Source organism: Chamaea fasciata, unplaced genomic scaffold, assembly GCF_029207755.1.
Source record: "Chamaea fasciata isolate MVZ Bird 193981 ecotype frontalis unplaced genomic scaffold, bChaFas1.0.hap1 SCAF_2, whole genome shotgun sequence".
NCBI lineage: Eukaryota > Metazoa > Chordata > Aves > Passeriformes > Sylviidae > Chamaea > Chamaea fasciata.
In genome coordinates, this window is record NW_027094087.1 from 77,202,477 (window position 1) to 77,221,824 (window position 19,348).

Below are 19,348 nucleotides of genomic sequence, written 5' to 3' on the forward strand. Positions count from 1 at the left end.
AGAGGAGAAGCTACCTGGATATAGGAATGATTTAGCTTAAAAAAATAGCCTTAGATGGATGAGTGTTTCCTTGTTTCTAGTTTGTATGCTATGTTGGCAGATAGGAAAGAAATTTTCTGTTCTTAGAATCATGGGTGTTTGTCGGTCTGTTCAGAGAGAAGGAACTGTGAAGTGCAGTGTGTGTTACAGAACCTTGTACCACAGCTGTGTTTGCAGTTGGCTTCAGGAGGATCTGCTTACAGCTACAAGGGCTTGGCTGTTCAGCACTCTGAGTACACAAAGGAAGGGAAAGTGGATTCTTAGAGAAAAGAAATGTAGAAACATTTCCCTTCCCATTTACGAGATTTGTGTCATGTTGTATTACAAAGCTGTGTTTTCAAACTTAGAGATTAAAAGTCGTGCAGTCACCTGAAGGTGTCTGCTTCCTATGTGCTTTATACCTACTCCGTCAGTATACACAGGAGTTCCATGTACAGGAAATTATGTTGTCAAATGAGTTAAAATAAAGATTAGGGAACAGTTGCTATGTAATCAAAGTATGAAAAATGAAATAATCATTTTAGTCAGTTTTATAACTACTCACAATACTGATGGCTAATACTAGATACACCACAAAGATAAAGGGGTTATTCTCATGGTATCTTACACCTGAATCTCTGAAAGTATAGGGGCAAAAATCTTAGGAGAGGTAGAATTTGTCTAGTGAAAATAAATGTGCTAGTCTGGCTGTTACTATTGGGTATTTTTTACTGTATTTTCTACTAATGCTAAAATACACATTCCTTCCCATACTAGACTTCTTACAGCAAATATTGATATATGATGCTTTTCCTGCCTGAAATCTGGAACTGCATCTCCATTTCAAGACTGAGACCTTTTTCTGCCTGTAAAGCTCAGTATCAATGAGTTATTTATAAGCTGGTCAGCATGGCAGGGAGATTTCCTTCCTCCAGGAGGGCATGTAAACCTTTAAAAACACACATATAAGCTATATCTAAATAACGAGTTAATTTTCTGTTTTGCAGTTGTATGCTGTGTCCTTAAACCACCTCAGAAGGTTTCCTAAGGTTGGGTGCCCAAGGGGAGGCAGGTTGTCTGTGAGGTCTCAAAGTGGCAGTGTGCAGACTGTTCTACAAGGTACTCTGTAGTTTGATTTTTTTTTTTAAATATGAATTTTTTTTTATAACTGTTACAGCAATTTTAGCTCAGTTTGGCTATTTTGCAATTGATAATAGACAAAGAGGATGCTTTTCCAAAATACATCAGTGATACTGTTTTCCAAAAATTTCCTAGATGTGGGAAACTCCAAGCCAAATGCAGAAGTCCAGACTTGAGTTCTCATAAATGAATAGCCTGTATTCTTGGGCTTTCAAGAGTCAAGTAACATATGATGACAAAAACAGGTTATACCAGATGACTCTACTGCCCTCTCCTAGTTTTACAAGATACAAGGAAGCTGTTAGGTCAAGCTGAGCTCTCTGGGCTGTGTTCTGAGGAAATGTCCCTGTAAGGTATAATAGCTAGGGCATGTGTGGTTTGGGGGAGGCAGCCAATTAAGGGCGTAGCTTGAGAGTTAGATTGACATTGCTGGGTTGTTGGTTTGAGAGGTCTTTAGGGGTTTGATGTAACCCTTAAAGAACCTACCTATGGCAGGAGCTTGGGAGTCTACGGGTTCATGATGATACCTGCATAGCTGTAGAGGTGGAGATGGCAGTCTATTAGCATTCCTTTGTGGCTTTAGATGTGCTTTATTTACAAAATGTTTGTTTATTTTAAAGTAGTTATTCAGTTGCTCATAGTGGCTAGGAGCAGACCTCTAAAAAGAGGTTTTTCTTGAAGTGGATGCTAGATTAGGCAAGCTCTTAAACCTTAGTTTATATTGGTATAGATACATACAGAGCTCCTTCTTTTAAAAGCTGTGAACTAGAGTTGGAATTTCACATCTGAGTTGAGCAATATGCTTGATTTGTTTTAGGAAATTATCCCACAAGTACTCAATTCAGGGCTGAACCTGGCTTTTCTAAGTGATTTGCTTGTGTGTGTGAGAGGGGGCAGTTAAATTTTTAAGCATAGGTATATAATTAGGTTAGGCTGTTACAAGATTTTTATGTGGAATCTGTCCAATTCTGTAGTGTAAAACCAGCGCAGAGTGTGGTTTAAAGTTTTTCCAAGTTTTTTTTAATTGCTTGGTAATTTTATTCTTTCTGCATAAAAAGTTTTAACAGGGCTTTTTTTTTTTTTTTTTTTTTTTCACCCCCCCCAAGATTGCTAAGATTCTACAGCTTAATGCTAGCTAACTTCCCCCATCATAGCCTTTCCTTCCAGTCTCCTATGCAGAACTCTTCTGGCTTCTCATAGGCGTCCAAAGCTAGTTTTGTATTAAAGGTATTTACAAGAAAGTTCAGAAGCTTTTCCTTCCTTGCCTGCTTGTTGCCTTTTCCCTCCTAACTGCAAGTATTTAGATTAGCCCCACTGACCCTTAACAAGCACTTTCTCTAATGAATAATATTAACTCGGTGGAGAGTTTTTGTGTGTGTCCTGTATGACCTTCTTTAGACTGTTTGTGGTCCCTCAAGCACTTCTGTCAATAGTGTTTCCGAGGAGAGGGACTCACTCTGCTTAACCGTGTGTATTCTGGAGCAGAAGGGTGTACTCTGCTGCTTCTCTAGGTAGCCTTCCTCTGTTTCTGACAGTATCTAGATCATAGTACAGTCACTGAAGGTGTAACAATTGTGCTGTAAACTTGGGATAATGGCCAGCTGGAAGGTGTGATTGCAGTTTGCAGAATTCTGTCCTTAACTCCATCTCTTCAATGCCTGAAACAGTTTGTACTGTCACACCCTCAAATGAAGAATAATATACTCCTGCTAAAAACAGAACAAAACAAAAAAGCCCAAAGAAACCTCTAGCAGATTTGGTTCTAGCATAATAAATGATCTGTGTTTCAGGTTGGTTTGGATTTTATCTTTGGGGAACCAAGTGAAAGAACTAAAAGAAGCAAAACTCCCCACCAAAACAAGACTGAATGGGAAACAATTTAGTGAAACAAGGTGGAATGGTTGCTTTCCACGAACCTTTTTTTAGTTTCAGAAAAATTAAAGATATATGAATTGTTTGGAAGAATTAAGGTGGATTCATAGGTGGATTATCTGGGATTATTTCGGATTCATAGGTAGATTATCTTGGAACAGTGTATGCTATGTCTGCCAGTAGTGACTGGCAACTAAACAGTTTGTGTAACTATAATAGCTTTCTGCTCATGAAGTTTGGTTGGAGCTGGCAAGAGATGGTATGGCTCTAAGGCTTCTTTTACTTGTGTTGAAATATATTGTTTTTCCTTTATAGCATTAAAAGATCAGCTGTATTACAGATGTGATGGCATTCTCAGTCCTGGGCTGGTTTCTGCTTTCTGTGATGCAACGTGAGAAGTATTTTCAAACTTGATCAGGCTGGAGGGCTCTATAGGGAGTGTTCACATTCCAGTTACTGACAGCCACTTCAGTACTCTTGTTACTTCAAAATCAATATGATCTTACAGTGAACTTAAAATTCTATCAATTTTTGAACTATCTTAAGTTCACTACTCTTGTGGAAAGTGCAAATGAATTCTCTAATCAAGCTCTTTATGTGAATATATGCTTCCTTATTTTTTTGATCTTTTTTCCAGTGTAGTCCAGAGTCATGTCTTTTTCCCCCCAGTCTTTTCACAGGACAGCCTTTACTTTGTACTGCTTCCTCAGATTTCTGCAACTTTTGAAAACAGTTCTTTAAGACAGAATTGACAGATTGAGTTCTGGCAGTTTCAGTCACTGTTGTTTTGTGTTTCCTACTAGACAATATCTATTATTAAGGCTTTTTATAGTCTTTTTGATTCCAAGTGGGTGATTAAGTGTGACCTTGCCAGAGCTGTCTGTTATGATGCATCTTTGGTGTGGTATCATTTTATCTGTATGATTATTTTTGTTTATGGCTAACTGCCATTATGTTGTGAAATGACTTGCTTAAGTAATACTTACCTGAATCTCCTTTTTGATTCACTTACAAATTTATATCATCATCTATTGTGTTTTCTTTGAAATAGTGTGTGTATGCTGCTTTTTCTTGTGTTGTGCAAAAATGTTAAACTACAGGAACTGTCTTTGTAGAAGTTGGTTCAGAGCAGAAGTCTAAGAGAAAAAGACCTGTTTTCCTCGGACTGAAGTCAGGAGCTGTGATGGAGAGCTTAGCTAGTATTTAAACTCTGTTCTACTTTTCCCCTCTGTACGGGCCCAGTCTGCTGCCCGCTGTGTGCCCAACAGCTCCCTAGCAGTGAAGGCATCTCCCGGTCACCACTGTGCACAGACATATGCATGCATGTGCTTTTGAGAATTTCTTGTAGGTATTTCTTGGAACAAGAAGGAAAGAAGATGGTATAGTAGAGAGTGTATTACTAAAAGTTATGGTTGAGCTAATGACCTCGTATCTGGAGCTTCTGAATTGTTTCTGGTTACTGTTTGTGGGTGTTTGCTTGGAGAAGGGCAGTAATCTATGAACTTTAATCCACTTGGTGAGGAAATGAAAGGCCACGGAAGTTTCCTCAAGATGTCAGTGTATGAAATGTTTTTAATGTAATGGCATACTATAACAGGCTTAACTCCCTGTTTCTTCTGTAGTGGGAAACACTGTGTTCAAGATGGTGCCTTATAACTTCACATAAAGTCTACTCATCTATGTATGATCCAAATGAAAAGGTAAGTAGTATGATGCATGTTTTTGACATCGTAATGTAATACTGATATTTGGGGTTTTAAGCTGCTCTCTTCTTTGTGCTGCTGCTAACAATGGTAGTTCTCTTGGTATAACCCGTGATGGATTTAATAGCATGCTTTTCTTTCTAAACCAAAAAGAAAGTTGCTTTTGCAGGATACATGTCAAGCAAGATTGGATACTACTTGGAGTGTATACCAAAAGGCTTAAGTGATTGTGAGTTTGGGAAAGTTACATACTGGCCTGAACATGTTATAAATATGAAACAACTGTTAATGTTTTTCATGGTGTGGGTGGTAATGGGCCTGTTAAAACATCTGGGAGCTAGACTAGCCGAAAGCTGTTTGTGGAAACAAAACTAGATAACAGTGGCAGCGTGATTGTTAGATGACCTGGCATGGGGGTGAGAACTTCAAACCTTGGAAAAAGAGTGGCCTTTGAGGCCTGCAGAGAATAGCAAATCCTCATCTTGGGGCATGTGCAGTAGCAATCTCAATTTACAGTTATGAGCCAAGAAAACCTTTCCTCATGGAAGATTGTCTTGGCATGGCCTCTGGAGTAACACACTTGGAGAAATAATGGGACTGAAGGTACACTAATGTTCAAGAGCAAGAATGCCAACAATTCAGGAGTGATAGGCTTGTCCTTATACACTGTTAAGCTATTAACTAGAAGCAATTAACTAGAAGTGAAACAATATTAAGGAAGTGGGGAAAACCAGTGTGTGCCTAGAAGTGTGGCCTTACAGTTTTTTCAGCAGATTTTCTTTTTTCTTAAGGGTCTTGCTTAATTAAGGTCCCCTTGTTTTTCTAAATGCATAATTATATTTAGGCCATATAGTTGGGTGTTTGGTTTCTCTCAACTGGGAGCTGTGTCATTTCAGCTAGTGACTTCTACAGGCAGTGGAAGAGGCAGTGAACAAAACAAACCAGAAAAGAGCTTGAACTGTCTTTGTAATGACAAGACTTTCCTGTGACACCTTTTCAGCCTAATTAGTGGAAATGATATAAAGAAATGTTACTCCAAAGCAGTATGTGATTTTAAAATTTTTTATGGTCCTGAACTTGAATCTAGTCTCTGTGCCTTTAGACAGAGACTAGAATTGAAAAATTAAAACGAATATCAAATATTCTTATAATTTTGATATTGGAAGTCTTGTCTTGCATTGTGACCACAGCTGATTAATAGAACAGCTTTTATGTAGCAAGAATTAGGTTGATGGTGATGAGGTTGATGAGTCATGATACTTTTCAATATCAGGTATTTGGGAGTATTATTTTAATTCCCCCTCAAGTCTGTATGCCTGAAAATCTGAAGGTACGTAGAATGCTGAAATTTAGATGCAGTAACAGTTTGTATGATTATGTTGATAACCTTTTTAGACCAGATCCCCAGCTAAAAAAAAGCTCTTCAGAAAAGTTGCTAGCTCCTGTGGTGTTCTTAAAGTATTTGTACCTCTGCTAATTGAGCTTACTTAAGGATGTTTAAGATGTGTCTGAGTCAGGTATGCCTGTGCACTGGGCAGTGGTATTCAGCAGATCTGGCTGAATTTGCTGTATAAACTTGCTGCAACTCTCACCTGGAGGAGCTTCTTATCACTTAATTTCCATATGGTGTTATCATGTGGTAGTATTTTTAAACTGGTCATGTGATGTCAGGTCAGCCCTGACTTTGAAAAAAATAAATTTGGTCAAGGGCACCTTGAGTTTCTCTGGAGTATAGAGCAAATAATGTGTTCTAGTCTGACAACAGCAGTTCCTGTTGTGGTTTTGCAGTATTCCTTCCTCACTCAACTCTGTCACCTGTCTTCCCCATCTCAAAGTAGCAAATGGCTGTGAGGCTGGTAAGCTGTTTCGTTGTTGTGGTGGCAGTACCTTCTCCTACCCCAGTCCATATGTAAACAAGCTGTTTGGTGTAGTGGAGGACAAATAGCTGTCAAATGTCTTTGGGTACTGTTTGATAAACCTGATGTGGTATGACTGCAGACTGTCCCTGAAGGAGAGAGTCCTGCTGAGTCCCTATCCTATGTGTTTCATTTGGAACATGGGAGGCAGAGTAGGACTGTTCAATTACTGTATTAAACTTGTGATGTGTCCTGGAGCTGCATCCCTGTGGTCTGGGTGTGGAAGGCAGTGGGGCATGTCCGTTTTGGTGGTGATCTATATTTTTAACGGAGCAGGTGCAGTTCCAAAGTGCACCTGTGTGTTTAGTAGCAAGGCCCATCACAGCCATAACCCTCACTCCCAGCAATGAGATTTTTGTGCTGAGAAACAGTGCTGATCCACCACTCTTTTCTGAATGGAAAAGGGTATAAGTCTTACTGACTTCCAGCAGCTTGTTATCCCCTTCTTACAGGCATGATATGTAAGTGTTGAAGGTACACTTGCAGCATTAATGCATGCCAGTGTGAAAGGTGACAGTGAATTTCAGGGTAGTAATAAGTTTGATTTGCAGTTCCATTGCATTGTGGTTGCTACTTAGTATTGAGCGTGTAACAGTATCTTGAGGGCTGTGCAGAGTTTTACCAGGTTCCTCAGGTGAGGCTGAGATAGGAGAAGGGGCAAGACTGGTACAGCTTTGCAGGTGTGCCTGTTACAGTGTCAAACTGTTGGTCTTTTACCCTCCATGACCTAGGCATGGTGGAGCTTCTCTTCCTTACAATTGGAATATCTTTTAAAGGGCTCCCATAACGGAGGAGTGTTGTGTTTCAGGTCATCTGTCCTGGTTGGGGGGCAGTGACCACTGTACCTGCCACCATTGTACCAATATGTACCTGTGCTGCTTCCAGTGCATCCTGGTGCTACCTCCACCTCTTCCCTGGGCTTGACTGACTTCTAGAGCTGCTGTAGGGTTCTAGTTGGCAAGGAGATCCAAGGAATGATGCTGTGAATAGTCAAAGCATTTTCCTTATGAACTGTGTGTGTGCTAGGTAGATCTAGTATAGCATGTTGTTTTTATATCATCATTTAAATCAGGAGAACCCTTTTGAAAGTAGGTGATCTCAGAATTACGAGCTCATGGATAAACCATGGTTTTAGTGGAAGTGGAGGAGAAAAGAATGCCTGTTTCTGGAGGGAGAAAAACTTGTGTTCTGTTTGTCTCTCAAGATTCTTATTGTTCTTTTCCCTTTAGACTTTTGAAAAACTCCTTATTGCCAACAGAGGAGAGATCGCATGCCGAGTAAGTGTGTAACATTTTAATGTTTTGATATTTAATTCTTAAACTGTTGGTATTTAAATATTTGTAATTGTCACTTCTTATGTGGTAGGTCATCAAAACGTGTAAGAAGATGGGGATTAAAACAGTTGCCATACACAGTGATGTCGACACCAATGCTGTGAGTACTACTTAATTCAAGTGGTAGATGAGGTTGTAATAATTCAGCAAGACTTGCAGCTGTTATACAGTCTTACTGATTATTGTTGGAGGCATGTTGGTAATTCTGAAGTATCTTTGTATATGTCCTTTTCCTCTGTGTGCTTGGAGTGGGTGGAGATACTGAGGTGGAGGAAGGATTGGACAAGTATTTAGCATGTCTTTTTCTCTGAATTCTTTTTGCTTGTGTAAATGCTACCCTCCTCTTTGTGTGAATTAAGCTAGTACACGTGCACGTAGGTGGATGTGGGCAACAAGTATGAGAGCGGCAGTGAAACCTAAATTTTGTTCTGCTAATATGCACAAAACGGCAATGAAGAGTGGGTCCTAGAAAGAAGGTATGGAGCTTGGTATAAGTTTTTCCTCTGTCTGGTAAATCTTTTTCATTACTTCCCACTTTCCAGTGAAGTGTCCCTTTCTACCAGGTAAACTAAATAGGCTTAATGACACTGTTCCATTTGCTGAGGATATTGGTGTGCCTTCAATATTCAGCAGCATAGCAGGAAGGTGGTAAAATGGCTTTTTAGACAAGTAAGGTACCTGTCTTGCCCATTTTCAGGTTTTGTAGTCTCTTATTTATCATTCATGACAACAGCAGGATGATTTTTTGTGTGGTGTAACAGCAAGCGTAGTCATACTTGCATATTCTTGTTCACTAGAGAGAACACAGTATTATGCCTTGCCTGCAAGAATTGCTACTGGGAGAAATGACTGGGGGTACCCCTATGTCCCAGGAAAGTTTGTTGAAATCTGGAAGGAGTTAAACCCCTGTATTATGATTCAATAAGAAGTCACTCAGACAAGCTACCAGAAAAAAATGTGTATTTTATGCAGGACAGGACTTGTGAAAATAGATGGTAAGTTACTCAACATTAGAAAAACAGACATGGTTCATGAAATCTGAAAGTATTTAGAACTTAGGTGTTTTCAGAGTTAAATGAAAGGTGAGAACTGTTGGGAGTTTTGGACTTTGACTCAGCTTTTTTCTGAGTCCCTTTGTGGTTCTATTACTACATGGCCAGCTCAGCCCATATGAATAGGCTGTAGATTGAGCAAGCGACTGAAATGGGACTGTCTGAAATGCTCTACTGATAGATTTTGATGCCCAGTATTTCCTTCTTTGAGGTGAATGGAAAGTACACTTGGTCTGGATTTCAACTGGTAGCCAAAACTGGTAATGTAGTAGCTTGTGGGTGCTCAATGGGCTGTGAAATGAATTCTTAATTGAGTGGATTTCAGACATCATGATAAATTCTAATTCTTTTGGAAGCCAAGGGTTATGTGAATATGAATACAAACTACTCTGTATGATCTATGATTCCTCTAGTAAAACTGAAGCATGCTGATGGGTACTTGAATTCCATCTCATGTATATAGTATCTGCTGTTAAGATGAATGGATTCACTGTTTAGCAGCACTGCATAGCCTCGTTGACTGACATGGATTCATCATAAAAATTGACTTAAAAAGCAGTTTGAAAAAAACCCATGTTTTTTCACCAGTCCATGATAGACTTGAGAAAATGAATTGGTCTTCTCTCTGGTGTGTCTGTTTATTGTGTGGATTCTGCTATGAACTGGAGACTGTGAAAAAAATCTGAAAGCAGTAAGTAAAAACCAAGATTGAAGAACATAATGAGAGTAAGAATGGCATGAAAAAGTGCAACTCATGACCTTAGCAGGAAGGGTGTACAAATAGTGAATTACAAAAAGGAAATGGAAAATATGTCTGTGCTGCTTTGATCTGCAATGCTGTTTTAGCTTTAAAATACAAATAGGGTTTTTAATTTGTAATAGTTCCCAAGAGAAAGAAAATCCAAGCTGATATCTCAGAAATGCTCTAATATACTCATGGCAGTTCATAAAGATAACATTAAGTGTGTTAGAGGGGATGCTGACATTTTGAGTTTATGGAGAAGAGATGAGGCTCTAACAAATGCTGTAAGGATTATGTAGTGTCTGCTTAGCTCTTTGGAGCCTCACCTAAAGACTGACCGAACTTACCTGTACAAGGTTAAGCATTAGCTGTATGCATTGAGGAAGCTTCAGATATTTAGAGGAAAATGAGAGGAAGTTTACTTGAAAAACTATTCTATGTACTTAAAGTAGTGGTAATAAGTCTAAGCTAGTTTTTTTGGGTCTAATTATACATGTTGTTTATGTCTAAATAAATCCTTCACTCACTACCTTGTGTGTTTGCACTGGGAAATAGTTTAGTTCATGTTGTCTGTTTTAATGACTTGGATACTTCAATTATTCACTGTGGGAATGACCTGGCCCATGGCAGTGATGTGCATGATTACCATTTTGGATGACTTGATAAATGAGTCCACAGGCCAAATTCTTTGTCTCTGTTACTCACCATAAAGTAACCAACAATAGTTATCCATAATTCTGTCCAGTGTTTCATCAGCGGCATGCTTCTTGGTTGTACCAGTTGTAGCAAAATCTCAAATGCTCTGAAGTCTTACTCAAGAGCTGATGCAACCTGCTGAAGGAACCTCTGTCCTTATGGAGCTAGGAAAAACGTGTTTGCTTAGTGATGGCATGCTGCAAGAGAGTTGTTAATATTCTTTTGATTTTATGCTTGGCAGCATATCTCACTCCTTCATGGTTTCTATTGCAAAAACAATGAGTATGATAGGCAGCTACCCTGATGATGATGGTCCTTGAACCAAAGACAGAAATAGATGTAAAGACATGTGATTGATCTAAGTGCCCATCCCAACATTGTTTTTCTTTACTAAGAATAGTGGGATCTGGTTTTAAGTAACCAAATTAGGTAGGGATTATCTTACAAAATTAATTTTTTATTAACATGTTTAGAAGTAGCACTAACTACAGTAGATAAAAAGTTCCTTCAGTGTGCTCGCTAAATATCCTTGTGGAATTTACAGTGCTGAATAGAGGTGATGGGAGTAGACAAAATGCATATAAACTTTCCATGAAACAGCTTTTTCGTGTTCTTCACACTTAGTTTCTGTACAGCACCACAGCAAGTGTCTTGAGTGTGCTGTTAGAGAAATATCAATCTGGACATACTTACCATTAATAGATAAAACTAGTAAGTAGACTATAAGAGCACAAAGCAATTTTCATTTCAAGGATTTTAAACTTTGCTGTTATGAGGAGAAAGCAGCAGAGAGGACTGTTATAAACTGGGAATGTGGCAAAAATGGAACAACCTGATGAGAACCAAATAAAGCTTACCTGAAGAGGGAAAATGCAAAGAATAAAATATAGTGCTTGGTGCTATTAATTTAAAAAATGATCGAAGATCTGAAAGATTTTAATAGGTGAAAATTGTTATGGTGGTAAGGAAGGAAACATTAACAGAACTTGAAAGAGGATAGGTGACTTCAGAGACTTTTGGATGCTTCTGTATTAATGGAGATTTACAGATAGCTGGAAATGGTATTAAATGGGATTGAATTGTATTTAGTTTTGTGGAGGTGGATGGGTGTGTGAACTGGTGGGAAAAAGAGCCTGACAAAATGGCTGCTGAGACCCCCATAGAGCATTACAGTTGCTCATGTGGTACTGAATAAAACAGGTCATAATGGATGCTTTCAGGTTCTTGAAAATTGTGGCTAATACTCTTTGATTGCATCTGTTATTTTGGGGAAAGCAGAGAGAAAAGTTGTATAGAGTTCAAAATGATGAGTTTGGTTGTTTTTTTTTAACTTCAATGTTCAACTTTCAATACATTGTTTCTTTAAATTTGAATAGATAAAGTGGGAAAGGACCAGTAAAATTCAGATTTTTTTAAAATTAAAACATCTGGTGGAATTATTTTTGATATGAGAAAACAAGTTTCGTCTGAACAAGAGTAATCGTATGTACTTTTCCCCCTGAACTGATTGGAATAGAGGGTTAAGATGAAAGAGCCTCCTCAACCATAAATGTAACACTGATGGTGCAAACATTGTCGAGGAAAGCTAGAGAACTATTGTAATGCCTAATGTAATCAGCTAAAAGTATGATAAATGAAGAACAAGCTTTCACTAATTGGATATGAACAAAAGAAGGTATAGCATAAAGCAGTGAATGAGATATAATTTTACTTGGCATTTTTTAACACAGCAGGGATTCTATAGCCATATGAAGCAATGAACTATAAATGACTGAAAAAATCCCATGGGAAAATAATGTAAACTACTAAAACTTAACAGAGTAGTGGGCAGTGGGTTATACTTCTTTCGTATAAGGTTTTTCCTATCAGTCACTTAAGACTTCAGGTGTTACTGTATTAAATTGCTTCTTCTGAATCTTGTTCTGCCACATAATATAAAATGAAAAATAGTGCAAATACAATTTTTGTTGTAAAAGTAATTGCACAGAATTGAGCTGTTCTCCAGCAACTGTAGTCTTTTGAGTGATAGAAAATTGAAAAAATAAATTAACTCGAAATGGAAGTTCCTTGGTATTCCTACTTAGTTGTTTTTTTTTGTTGGTTTTTTTTTTTTTTTTTTTTTTTTTTTTTTTTTTTTTAAAGCTTGGAATCTGAGGCAGTATTTCAGAAGGAGGTTATGAAAAAATCTGGTTTAGGGAAACTGCAAAGGTGATTAGGATTATAAGTTTTTATACTATTTCTTCATTGAGCTGAATGAATTTGAGTGAGATGAGGTTCTTTCTGAAAAAATAAATACTTAGAATTTTGCTGAAGACTTCTCTATTGCTTAGTGAGATGCTGTCGGGTTCTTTTGTTCTTAAGAAATCTAGGTGGCAAAAGTAAGTGTTGGAGCGGAATTTGGCATTTAATTTCAATCTAAAAAATTAATTGGTTTGAAAAGTGGAAGTTTGTCTAAAACTGAGCAGTTTTATTGACTTGTAACTAACTTAGAGGTTTTAACATTTGTCTGAACTCTCATTTACTTTTTTTTTTTTTGCTTTGTCTTTTAAAATGTGCAAAGCTCTCTTCCATCATCTGCTACAAAACTAGAAATTCAGTCATTTTGACAGCTTGTTGTCTCCCAATGGCATTTCAGGATTTTGTACTTAGAAAACTTGGAGACATCTGTTTTGACTACTTGTATGAAAATGAAACAAATATTTTAATGCCTTTTTGAAATACCTGATTCCTGGGCTGTTGTGCGGAGTGTATAGAGTGGACTCTGTCTTCTTATATTGTCTGGAGAAACTCACTCTTCCAAACTGGTGTTGGCAGAGTGTGCAGAACAGGAGTTGGCCAGATCATACCAAGGAAACGTTAGGGTCAGATTTGCGTTGCTCATCTGCTCTTCCTTCAGTGTCTTTGCCTTTTGTTTCAAAAGCAAGACAGCATGTTGGTGGTCTCTTCATGAGAGCGGAGAGAGAGAATGTTACTATCCTGTCCCCATGCTTTATTGAGTGAACTCCTGGACAGTTTTGTAAAGCATGAGAAATACAGGTGGTGGTAATCCCATGAAGGGAAATACCTCTGTGGAAGGAGTATGCTTTTGTTCAGAACTGTAGCTTGCTTGGCGATTAATTTGCCTTTTTTTAAAAAAGCTTATCATTGCTTTGAAACTGAGTGGGTTGCTGGGGGAAGTAATTAATTTTTCATTGGCTATAATGAAAAACGCAAGCTTGATCTGCAATTTTAAAAGTTGGAGGGGTTCATCAGAGCTCTAGAATCCTAAAGTTTCAGCCTTCTAGTGTGTTTTAATCAGTGATAGGATGATGTGAAATGCATATATGACCTCTGAAATGAGTCAGACTCCTGTTGCATTGTTCGATGGTTAAGCTAAGATGTCACTTTTGTTGGATTCTTGTTGAATCTCTTACCACTGAGTAGCAGTGGAGTGATTTAGAATAGAATGCTTTAAGCATCACACGGTAGCCCTATTGGGGATACTGCTTTAGAGGTGGAAAGTATATGTTGTAACGAAGGAATTGATACCAGATCTTTTGACCTTTGTGGGGATGATTATTTAATTACCAGGCTGTTTTATTTGAAGGATAAGTGCATGGATTAAAAATAATTTCCTGTCACAGAGCTCATTTAGGGAAAGTGGCTGTTGTCAGAAGTACTGAACTACCCTTGGGAGAGGAAAATGTGGGAGCCCAGTAAGCAAAGTTAGTTGCAGCTTAAAGGTGCAGGTCCTCAGTGCTGTGGAGAGTCAAGTGGTGGCTCTGTGGTGCTATGTCTCTCTACATCAATAGGTAGTGGGGAAGTAGCAGGAGTGTATCTGTGGAATGAAATGGCTCATGCTGAAGATGTGGTGTTCTTCCTTTCTGTCTTTCAGTATCTCTGTGTGCTTGGTTCTTGTCTGGTGCTGAGGGCTCGGTGTCTGCTTGTGGTGGTTTGCTGTATCCGGCAGGTATCTGGTTCATGTGCTTTAAGACAGCTGAGTGTTAGAGACAAATGTGTTTTAAGTGGAGATGACTGAGAGATTTACTTAAAAAAAGTAAATATTAAAAATATTTCATTGGAATGTGTGACAGATGCTGTAGCCATGTATAGAAACAAACTCAGTTGGGGTAGGTCAATAAAGTGACTTTTGTTGCCTTGGTTGTCTGCAGGGCTCTGATGCTGGTCCCAGACCTACGGGGTTTGGAGAGATGTACAGGCATCTTAGTGATCAAGCCTTAAACTTTAGGCTGAGTAGGTCTGAAGTCATTAGGCTTCACTTGTTCTGGAGATTTGCCTCTTGTGGGCAGCAGTGACAGAGAGCAGGCAGTTCCTTCCTCTGAAGCCACAGGTATGTGCTGAGGGTGCTGCCATCAGCAGTTCTGGCTCAATGTCTCCTGCTACCATAATTCTGGCTCGAACTTACTGTTGTTATTCTAGTAGGTTTCCCCAAGAAACCAAGTTGGTGTACATCCATTGTAGCCTGTTTGCTTTGTGCTGATCTCTAGACATCTCCAGAGGTGGTAGGAAAGTGCTGTATGTAGTAATTTTAATGCAAATGAACATTGTTGGTGTGACCCAAAAAAGATAATTTTACCATCTTCCTCTCTAAGAGATGGGCTGCAGCAGGATAGTTTCTTGCTGCCTCACCTCCTTGGATACAGAGCATAAGGTCCCTTGGATTCCTCTTTTGAGGCTTTGAGTGTCCTGTCTTTTTCCTGACTTTATCCTTCACCCATGTCCTCAGCAGCAACTACTTCATTGTGCAAATTCATTGCTCCTGTGGTTCATATTGTCCCAGTTGTGCTATTTGTTATCAGCTGTGGTTGTGGCTATTCAAGGATGATCTGTTGTGAACAATTCTATTTGGCAAGGGTATCTCGAATTTCTTGTCTGTGTGGGTGTAGGTACTGATGAACAGGCCCCGGGCTGAATTTCTTTTTATGTTTTGGGTGAGCTCTAGAGAGAGAGGGACCTAAGGCAGGTTTTCTGTGAATAATGTTCACAAGTACTTAGAAAATTACTTTCAAAACTGATGCGAGACTGTGCTGTCAGCTAAGAGTAGTTCTCTTCTATCTTTTGTGTGCTACTACACGTGCAGCCATTTGTTAAATGTTAAATTTGCTGCTTGTCTGTACAAGAGCAGTGGAGGAAAGAAAGGAAAGATGTGGATCAGGAAGCTGATGTGGCTCTTTGCATAGGTTAATGAATGCTGGAGCTTATGGTATCAGGACACATGGTTAGGGACAAGGAGAATGAATACCTGATTAACCTTTTGAGAGGCAGTGTAGATTTTGTCTTGAGTTAATGCACACATCCTAATAGTGGAGGAAGTGGGGAAAAGGGAGCAGGGAAGGGAAAAGATATCAGAGATACAGGTTCACACTATGTGAAGAGCTGAATTGATGAGCAGGGGCATCTTAAAAGATCCTATTAAGATGCATTGTATTTAAAACCAGATACTTTCCTTGTCTGTTGGCTGTATCACTGGCACTCAACAAACAGCTGCCAGGCAGTTGTGGAGTCTGGGATTCCACAGATGAGATCCTGGTGCCATTTTTCTAGGAAGGAGTGTTAAACAAGAAACTGAATTGCTTATGGGGTGTCTGGAAGATTGAAAAACTCAAGATGGGAGACAGGAAATGAAGACACAATTTGTGAGGTATAAGGTATAGATGTGTATGTCCACGGTTGTTGTGGTTTTAGATTGTATTCTTTTACCTTGTTCGCAAAAAGCATCTGTCACTTGTTTACTTTCAACAAGGAAACACTATATAAAAGATGAGTATGAGATACTGTTTTACTTATAACTGCTGAATTGTCTGTAGCCAGGAACTAGCATCTTTTGATAGCTGTTTGAAAGCAACCTCCCCCCCTCCCAAACCCTTAATGTATCTAGATCATTGTGCAGGTAGAATGGTAATCAGTGCTTGACTAGTTGGTACAAGCTGATAGGCATACTGTCTTGGATTTACAGAAATGCATGTATTCTGTTTAGATATAGTACCCCTCCTGGTTTCTGCCTCTGTGTTGCTGTGCTAATTGGACAGTGCTTCAAGTTTTATTCCTGGACTTTAATTGGTTATATAACATTGAATGAATTCTCACAGTCCCTTTGTAGCTGATATTTAATGTCAGCTCACCTGTTGACCTGTAATGTTACTGGCCTTCTAAAGTAGTCTGGTGACAGTTCTGAAAGTGGAATTGTTTTTAATATGGGTTTAGCTGTTGATGAATTTGTGATACCATATCATCCCCTTTGTCTGCTTCTTGTAGCAAAGGAGCATCCCTATCCAGGAAGTGTATCTCCTAGATTTCTCTCTTGTAATTTGGTTTAGCTGGGGCCCCTGCATCAAACTGGTATTCTAACATTTAGTAAGAAGCTGGGGGAGCTTAGCACTTGTTTGTATAATGCAGTTTCTTTTTTAAAGCTTTTTAATAGATGTGTCTGTTCTTGGATGGTATCACCACTATGTTTCTAAAGGATGCTTTGTAAGCAACTTTAGTCAAATATTGGGGTTTGGTTTCTTATGATACTTCCTGCAAAAGTTTTCGTCTGCCCTCATAAATTCCTTATTGTACCATGTTGTAAGAGTAGAAGAAAAGCATTTTTGCATAACTGAATATGTGTTAATCATAAATGTCTCCAGCAGCCATAAGTTGGTAGGAAAAGTTTGTGGAAGGAGTAGGGCTATGGTCTTTCATGTCTTGGACTCTAGCATTTGCCTAGTGCTTCCCTCTGAGACTGAGAGTAGGAGCTAGGAGCCCTTATAAATGTGAGTTGTGCTCTGATCCAGGCACTGAGTTGTAGGGGAAGGAGCTGCAGGGAGATGAGCTGACTTGCAGGATCAGGAAGGACAAACAGACTGACAGGTCCTTTGCAGAGAAGCTGCAGAGCCAACAGATTTGTGTGAGACAGATTTGCTTGAGTAAGTGGAGGATAGAGATCTTCAGGGGAGGTTGACTCCTGCCACTAGGCCAGGTGGTGTTGGATGCCATAGATGTGATCATGAATAAGAGGCAGATAAAGTCAGCTCTAGAAAACTGGAGGAAATGCCATCATTCCAAGACACTGGTACACATGTGGGACAGTGAAAACAATTGAGGAGTCTTCTTGAATATGTAGAGAATGATTTCTTGACACAAATGTTCGAGTTAACTAGAGGAGGTGCTGTGCTAGACCTCTTACAAAGGGGGATGAGGTAATCAGGGATATGAAGCCTGGGTCTACTGTGAAATGGTGAGGTTTAGGTTTCCAAGAGGAGTAAGACAAACAGCTGAATTACAACCATGGATTTTGGAAGTGCAATATTTTTTCCCCAAGCCAAGGATTTGCTTGCCAGGGTGTCATGAAAGGCTGTTTTGGTAGTCAAAGTGGCTCAGGAGAGCTTATTTATACTCAATATAGTTTTCTCCAAAGGAACTTTGGCAAAGTTCAAATGTATAGAGCAGATGAAGGCAGGTGTAGGTTTCTTGGAGATGGAGTATGCAGGGGCATAATTAAGGAAACCAGAGCTTTGCTGATGTTGACTTTATATTGAAGGATGTGAAGGGACAGGCGGAAGTTTTTGTGTACAAGCTGAATTTGTGAGGTAGTCAACCTAGGTAAACTACTACGTGATTGAAAAAATTGATCAGCTCTGAGAGGTCCAGTCCAGCCGTAATTGTTCAGTTTTGTTTACTGCTTTTTTTAAAAAAAGCTCACACAGTGGGAGAAGAACTTGCAAAGCAGAACAGACTAAATTTATTTCTATTATGTTGTCAAATGGACAAATACATGATTAATCAATAGTCCTTGGTTATGCAATGTGAAAGAAAGACACTTTGTCACCATTTATTGCATCATGTTTGATGAGAAGAGGAAACCTCTTCACTGATAATTTGAAAGCTTATTATGGAAGTATGACCTATGGTGTTTATTTAGTTATTTAATTTAATTTAATTACTTTTTAAACTTGGGGGATGTTTTTATAAATTGGTTGTCACCCGTAGCAGAACTATCAGATTCAGCTTTGGGGGCCCTTTTTCAGTGAATATTTTCATTGGCATAATAAAATTACCAAAATACTGATGTGATTCTGAGAAGTTATAAAGAGCTAATAATAGAAGTACATATAAGCCTCCACTTGTATCTTAATTTTAATAAAAGTTGAGTGTAAAATTCAAGAATAATGTCCAAGGAAATTTAATAATGGCTCATGTTGATGACAAACTTTTGTTTATAATTTTGCTGATCTTGTGGTTAATGCTTTCCAATTTTGTATATGGTGCTTTAGCTGTTTTCAAACTCTTTAGTCCACCTTTTGGGAGATGGTTTCATTCCAGCATGCACAGCTATCATGCTTAACTAGCACTTCTGGATGATGCTGCTGGTTTAAGTATTGGAGCTGTCAGTCCCCTAGAAGTGCTCCTGAACCCATGAAAAACTTAATTTGCTGACTCTGATTCAGATTTTTTTTTTTTTCTTTAAAGGCCTTTCCTGAATATAAGAAAGGTGGTTGTATTGCCTGAATAATGTTCATGGTCTGTGTAGGTGAGAAACTCTACTTAAAATGTGTTGGAGACTAACATGGAAAAAAAAAAAAAAACCGGGGAGGGAGGAGGCAGCAAAAAGCTGTGATAACAAGTTTTATGTACTGTGACTCTTGTGTAGCATTAGGGCTTCGGCAGGTCTGCTGTCTGGTGCAGTGAAGGCTTGGTGCTGGAAGCCTGCCCGGCTTGGCCTGCCTGTTGGCACTCCTAGGTCACTCACTTGTGCTGTGAGAAAGGATCCCCAGCGCCTTTGAGTGTGGATGGCTTAGTGATGCTTGCTTGTATGCATTTAGCAGCTGCAAACCTTGTGTATGTGGGAGGGAAGGCACTGTGGTTGAGGGGCTGCCTTTGAGTGCTACTGCCT

The 19,348-nt window shown here is 39.0% G+C and overlaps 1 protein-coding gene across 2 annotated transcripts in view; it reads left to right on the forward strand.

Moving 5' to 3' along the window:
• The window catches only part of PCCA (propionyl-CoA carboxylase subunit alpha), a 302,552-nt gene that overhangs the window by 30,146 nt on the left and 253,058 nt on the right, over positions 1 to 19,348 (forward strand). For both annotated transcript variants that reach the window (XM_066176406.1, XM_066176405.1), the window contains exons 2-4: positions 4,653 to 4,730; positions 7,879 to 7,926; positions 8,015 to 8,083. In XM_066176406.1, coding sequence (XP_066032503.1) covers positions 4,710 to 4,730; positions 7,879 to 7,926; positions 8,015 to 8,083 — 138 coding nt within the window. In that variant the 5' untranslated portion in view covers positions 4,653 to 4,709. The remainder of the gene's footprint in view (positions 1 to 4,652; positions 4,731 to 7,878; positions 7,927 to 8,014; positions 8,084 to 19,348) is intronic.